We start from the raw sequence: 6519 nt of genomic DNA on the forward strand, positions 1-6519 counted from the left end.
CTTGAGCCAGCACGTCTTGGTGTTGACCACCCACGCGATGCAGCTGATCGTGTTGGAGCACGCGGCGCAGCACGCATCCGCTTGCGCTTGGTCGGAGCCCGAGACCGTGAAGCTCGTGATATCGTTGCCATTGTAGTCAACATCGCGCACAAGCGTCGAGCACGTAGACGAGGAGAGCGACGGCACCGTGTACGTCCCCGCCATCGCGCCGAGCTTGACACCCGACTTGACCCACGCCTTCTTGAGCCAGCACGTGTTGCTGTACGTCACAAAGCCGACGCAGCCGTCCTGCTTGGAGCACGCATCGCAGCACTGGTTGGTCTGATCTTGGGGCGACCCCGTCACGGCAAAGTTCTTGATGTCGTTGCCGCTGAAGTCGACGTCCTGGGTAAGACTGCCGCATGTACCCGACGTGATCTTGGGCTGCGTGTACATGCCCGAGAGCAAGCCCGTGTTGTCCCCAGAGTAGACCATCTTGTTCTTGAGCCAGCACGTATTGCCATTGACAACCCAGCCAATGCAGCTGATGGTGTTGGAGCACGCATCACAGCAGAGGTCGGCTTGCGCTTGGTCGTCGCCCTTGACGGTAAACGACTTGATGTCGTTGCCCGAATAGTCGATGTTGCGCTTGAGCGTCGAGCACGTGTTGGACGTAAACATGTACGACGCCGCGATGAGACCGGCATTGGCACCGGACTGCACCATCTTGCTCTTCATGTAGCACGTCTTGGTGTTGACAACAAAGCCGGCACAGCCGTCCTGGTTGGCACACGCGTCGCAGCACGCCGTGAGCTGCGCCTGCTCCGAGCCCGACACCTTGATGCTCGCAAGGTCGTTGCCGTAGTAGTCGTAGTTGCGGACGACGCTGCAGCAGACACCCGCATTGAGCGTTTGTCCTTGGACGACGGTCACGCCAAGGGCCATGAGAAGACCGGGGATCCAACGCATTTTGATACTGGCTTGGTTGTGGCGAAGAGAATGCAACACTGAGTTTGGGACGTCGGTCGCTTCCAAATCGGCCACATAACCGTCCGAGATAGACTAGTATGCTAGATTGTATGGAGATGGCTGTGGAAGGATATGTGGCGGGCACGTTGCAGATGCCAAGATTGCTTCAACTACAGTCCAGTATACGACGTTGCAGTTTCATAGTCGATGGTTCGAACGCGCCCAAAGGTCGTCTTCATCTATTTGGCGGCGTTCGAAAAAGAGGTGGTGACAAGGGACGTACGTCCACGCCTCGTGGCGCAGAGATACCACGTCAGGCATTGGCTCCGTCATGCAGTGGATGACTGCGACCGACAACTCGATCTTGGAGTGGGTGGCTCCCACCAAAACGAAAAAATGAACACAAGCAAAGCGCTTCGTGCTAGATCGACAAGCACCGTAGCGTCAACTCGGTAGTAAAACCAGTGAGTTGCGCAATTGCCCACGTCGCTCCGATGCGACATCTGTCGAGCTCGATTCTTGGATCGTTGAAAGATGAGCTTAGGCGAAAGCATTTACCAAGTTGTTTTCATTAATCAAGAACGAAAGTTAGGGGATCGAAGATGATTAGATACCATCGTAGTCTTAACCATAAACTATGCCGACAATGGTCGTCAGCGGCGTGCAAAGGAAGAGACCCGAACGAAGAGGCAGCTCGGTTTTACGCTAACATGCCGATGCAGCACCATCGACCGTGGACTCCCGCTACCCTCATTGCTGATGGATACAAGCGCCTTGGAGACACGCTGTCAAAATGTACTTGACTATTTGTCACTTCATTGTGTCGACTGCAACCTCCACAAAAGTGTACTGGGGCCAACGAGGTGGGATATGCACAGTATGGCAGGGAGTCAACATGTGGTGACATACCTCGTGTGCTCACTCGATCGTAATTGGCAAGTCTTTGAGCACCTTGATGTTGTAGACAAGGGCAGTCACGTCGCTGAGGTTCTCGTCGACGAGGTGCATGTGGTGGTCGCCGTCCTGCACCACCAGGTAGCGTCCAATGCTGCTACTCGACTCGGTCGGGAGTGCCGTACTCTGCACGGTGGTGTGCGTGCGGTTGTTGGTGGCGGCCGAGCCGACCAAGTACTTTTTTTTGGCCCGCAGTTCCTTCTCAGGCAGTCCAAACGACACCATGTGGCTCATAAAGAACCACTGGAGCGTGCTGAGGCGGCGCGCTTTGCAGTGGAGCACCGCGGCGGTCCCTTCCATCTCGATGCCGTCGAGGTAGTCGCACACGATCGAGCTGCTGTTGAAGATGGCTTGGCGCGCAAGCGAGTTTTTGCACATCCGCTGCCAGTATTTGATATGCAAACAATGGTCGAGGCCCGCAATGCACAGCACGTTGACGACGAGGCCGACCGCGATCGCGGGCACGGCGCGGATGTAGTAGCTGTCGAATGCATCGACGTGGATAGTGTCGAGGCACTCGTTGGCGTTGTCGAGAGTCATGGTGACGCTGCTGTTGTAGTCGATGAACGCCGGCACGAAGAAGAGCAAGATCGCACTCAGATAGAGCGACGTTACGTTGCGGAGGTTGAAGAGCGCCATGACGGCACTCTCGCCGTTGTAGCTGGCCGTCCCAATGACATTCCAAGAGATCTTGAGCAATTTGAGCAGCGCGCAGTTGAACCAGAGCAGTCGCGTCGTGAAGCCGTAGAGCTGGATCGAGTAGCGCAGCACGGGGGCGGGCGCGTTGTACATGTTCATCGTCTTGAGGTAGTACAAGCTGTTTTCCATGTCGAGAATCACGCCCATCGCAAAGAGAAAGACAAAGATGTCGGAATTGTAGCAAAACATATCAAAGCGCAGCGCCAAACTCGGGTACGGAAACACCTTGGGGGACAAAATGCGCACGAGTGTAGCCAATATCGAGTCGACTTTGGTCGCGTCGTACTCTTTCCACTGGACTGTCCGACGGCTTGCAAAGTACCCACTGACAGCAAACACAATCGCCATCGATTTCACGTAATGGGACGCCGACGAAAACATTGACTGCGGCAAGTTCAAACCGACCTTGTAGATCGACCCAATGATGTTGGTGCTTTTGGTCACGATGACCACTTTGGCCGTGTCGTTGTACACAAATGTCATGTTGCACGACCCAAACCCGAGCTCGGCCACCGTATGGCACCCGGTGCAAAAGCTCTTGGGAAACACGCGATAAAAACGAACCGTGTGGGTCTGCGCCGCCGACGTGTTGGCCATGACAAAGTCTTCCATCAAGCGAACGTCGACGTTGGTGCGCGCGGGGGCGTACCCAAGGCTCGTCAGCGCCGGTGACTTCATGCTGGTGTTGGCCAGGTTCTCGGTGCGGTCCGTCGTGAACACGTGGCTGAGTGCATCGCCGCGGATGAACATGATCGAGTTGGACGCAAAACCGAGCCGAGCGGTGCGCGTGACACTCAGATCAAGCGGATACACGCCTTTCATGAGGCCGCAGACGTCGACAGCACCAGACGTCAGCGTGTACGTGCCGACCGACAGCAAGTACATTTCCGGGCTCCGTGACACAATGCTCGTCACGGTGAAGTTGAGCATCCAGTTCGCGACGCGCGAGAGGTCCGAGATGCTATGGTTGAGCGCAAAGCTGTATTCGTGCTCGAGCTGCCGCGCATTGTCGACGCGGCCGAGCGGCGCCACAAACATGTGCCCGTTCCCAATAAAGTCGTTGACGGCCCAGTTGTTGACGGTCGCGTCGACCGAGACGAGGAAGAGAATGCCAATGCCGAGTAGGATGACAATGGCTTGCACGGTGAGGTCGCCCCACTCCCGTAGAGACGTGGTCTTGAGCTTGACGAGCACCGGACCGAAGGGTTGCTGCATGCGCCTACTTAAAGGACCGGTGGCGCGGGAATAACTGGTATGTGTTTCGTAGCGTGCCTTTTATAGCAACTGCAACGCCAACTGCTTATCACCATGGGGCATCAAGGCGCGAAAAAACGAAACCCCAGGAGGGCTCGAAAATGCCGAGATGCCTTGCTGCTGTCGTCCAGTGCTGTCTCCTACAAACTACATGCTAGTACGAGATAGTATACGTGCTCGCCGTGTTGATCTATACCAGCGCAAATCAATTCTTCCAGCATGATAGTCCCACCTGCACGCAATGCACTTGAAGAGTACGTACACGTCTACTAACATCCGTGCAAACAGTCAACAGTCGACTGCAGTAGCTTGTTGCCTCTCGATATACGACAAGCGGCGATGTGCTCCATTAGTTGACACTAAGTTCGTAGTTGATGCCTCGGCAGACCTGTACTGCGTGGTTGACAAGGACCGACTTCGCGAGTCGTCGGCGTTGAGCAGTTCTATCACGTCACGTCGCAGGCAGAGACAGGCGCTGAAAAGTTGGGTGTTTTTGACTTCAAGTTGGGAAGCCCTGGTGCTTCCGACGATTTCATTGGCCCATTTGCACCAATCCGCAGAAAGGGCAATCTCGGCCGCCGACAAAGGGCGCGCCACAAGAACGTTCGAGTCATTCTTGCCTGCGAGCCGGTCGCCCACTGTCGTCTGCTTGGTCATGGCTCCGTGCGCCCACGATGACGTGTCCTCGATGCTCTCGGTGGGCCTCCGCGGCGACGCGACTGCTGCCTTTGTGCACGCGCTCACCAACAAGCCCGTCTGTCGCCGGCTCGCACCGTGGCGTCACACCCACGTGCACATCTACCGCCACGGCGGCGCGCTCCAGGCCCGTGCTGGTGGTCGGCCCGTCGACGCCCTCCACGATGAAAACGGACGCCACTGGACTCGCGTGCGCTCGGTGAGCCTTGTCGACGACCCGCATTTGCTCCTGCCCCTCCAAGCCGCCCTCGTCGTACCGTCGGAGAAGGACCTGGCGCTGCGCCAGCTGTGCACGCTGCCGACGCCGACCTGGAACACCACCGAGGCGCCGCAGATGCGCGTCTTGCAGTCGTTCGACCCGAACCCAACGGGCGCCGCGTCCGCGACGCTGCGCGGCGGTGTGGCCGTTGGTGCCATCACCCACGGCGTCTTGCGCGTCGACGATATTGTCGAGCTCCGCCCAGGACGCTTCGTCCGTGATGTGTCGAGCGGGCGACTTCGTTGCACGCCGCTACGCACGCGGATCACTGCACTCAAGGTAGCGAGCACGGCCGTCGACGAGGCCGGCCCGAGCGCGCTCGTTCGCATCGCGACGACGCTCGACCCGACGCTGACGCGCGCGCACCGTCTCATGGGACAAGTCCTTGGTCTTCCCGGGACGCTGCCACCCATCTACATGGCGCTCACTGTCGTCATGGACGTGGGTTCTCGCTTAATGTGTACCAAGGACGTTGTGCGGGTTCACATCGGCGCCACGACGGTCGACGCCACAGTTCTGTCGGTCGCTGGTGATGGCGTTCAGCTAACGCTCGCCGCGCCTGTGTGTGCCCACGTGGGCGAAACCATTGTGCTCACGCGCCGACATCACGCCCGGTGGCGCACGCTCGGTCATGGAACGCTGGCGGATGGCGAGTACGCCGATATGACTGTCGCCTGACTCGCACGCGCCTCCTGTTGTAGTATGTGCAAAGTCATGTGGACGATAAGACAAGCAACACGATGGCGCGTCGATCTATGGAGTGTATTCTTTGTTACTGCGAGCTTACTGGGCATCAATGGCAAGTGGTGTCAGTGCGGCGTCCCACGAGACTGTCCCATGTCCTTTAGCTTGGAGATTATAGATCGCAGTGGGCAGAGGAGCGCTGAACGCGTTGCCTTCCAAGCGTCTACAGTCAATGGGAATTAGGGTTAGGTACTTCGATGGTGGACCAACGTACAGCACTTCGAGCAATGAGAGAGTGCTCAAGCTCGGTGGCACCACGCCCGTCAGCGCGTTCTGGTCCAGGCGCAAGACGCGCAGTGCGCCGAGCCGGCCAAGTGTCGCCGGCACGCTCTGTGTGAGTGCGTTCGAGCTCACGTCTCTACAGAAACAAACATGAAAGTTTGTCGACCACGTCGATTGTAGTACAATTCTTCGAGAGCCGAGAGACGCGCAAACGTGGGCGGAAGGTACCCCGTGAGTCCATTGTTGGCGAGGCGCCTGCTTGGTTGGTCAGTAGGATGGAAAATATTGTCGTCGTACAAGAGGACAATGTTGCCTTCAAAATTGCAGTGCACGCCGTACCACTAGATGTGGTGACGATCAGTGCATTGGGATAGACGACGACGCGTACGCTGTCCCGGCACGGATCGCTATATGCGTCGTTGATCGGCCACGACTGCTTCCAGTACGGCCCACCAGTCGCCCAGTAGAGCATGGCAAGCGCCCCTCTGTCGTTCAGGGTCACGAGACCGCATTCTGCCAAACCAGTTGTCGCCGCGTACAGCAGCAGAGTAGTGATCGTTGACGCCGCCATGTGTATTGCCCCAGCGTGACTGGAGCCGGAAATATGCTAAAAATATGACTCCCATTCATGGCCGGCTCCAACACTATATAGATAGATAGATAGATAGATAGATAGATAGATAGATAGATAGATAGATAGATAGATAGATAGATAGATAGATAGATAGATAGATAGATAGATA

The 6519-nt window shown here is 57.0% G+C and overlaps 4 protein-coding genes across 4 annotated transcripts in view; 1 reads left to right on the forward strand and 3 right to left on the reverse strand.

The window, feature by feature from the left end:
* The window catches only part of SDRG_09722 (hypothetical protein), a gene marked incomplete at its 3' end in the record, with an annotated part of 2810 nt that extends 1790 nt beyond the window's left edge, over window positions 1–1020 (reverse strand). Inside the window, exon 1 of the mRNA XM_008615672.1 lies at window positions 14–1020. Within this exon, the coding sequence (XP_008613894.1) occupies window positions 14–948 (935 nt within the window). The 5' untranslated portion in view covers window positions 949–1020. The remainder of the gene's footprint in view (window positions 1–13) is intronic.
* An 846-nt stretch (window positions 1021–1866) lies between these two features.
* SDRG_09723 (hypothetical protein) lies at window positions 1867–3871 on the reverse strand (the record flags this gene model as incomplete). Its single annotated transcript, XM_008615673.1, has 1 exon — window positions 1867–3871. The coding sequence occupies exon 1, from the start codon at window positions 3814–3816 to the stop codon at window positions 1867–1869; it is 1950 nt and encodes a 649-aa protein (XP_008613895.1). The 5' UTR covers window positions 3817–3871.
* Window positions 3872–4402: 531 nt separating this feature from the next.
* Window positions 4403–5641, forward strand: SDRG_09724 (hypothetical protein). Its single transcript, XM_008615674.1, has one exon. The coding sequence runs from the start codon at window positions 4511–4513 to the stop codon at window positions 5486–5488; it is 978 nt and encodes a 325-aa protein (XP_008613896.1). The 5' UTR covers window positions 4403–4510; the 3' UTR covers window positions 5489–5641.
* SDRG_09725 (hypothetical protein) lies at window positions 5552–6376 on the reverse strand. Its single transcript, XM_008615675.1, has 5 exons — window positions 6165–6376; window positions 6074–6117; window positions 5960–6031; window positions 5769–5912; window positions 5552–5717 (listed from the first exon to the last, which is right to left on the reverse strand). Exons 1-5 carry the CDS (start codon window positions 6345–6347, stop codon window positions 5594–5596), a joined length of 567 nt encoding a protein of 188 aa, XP_008613897.1. The 5' UTR covers window positions 6348–6376; the 3' UTR covers window positions 5552–5593.
* Between the last annotated feature and the right edge of the window lie 143 nt (window positions 6377–6519).

The sequence above is a fragment of the Saprolegnia diclina genome, assembly GCF_000281045.1.
Source record: "Saprolegnia diclina VS20 unplaced genomic scaffold supercont1.31, whole genome shotgun sequence".
NCBI classification, from domain to species: Eukaryota; Oomycota; class Saprolegniomycetes; order Saprolegniales; family Saprolegniaceae; genus Saprolegnia; species Saprolegnia diclina.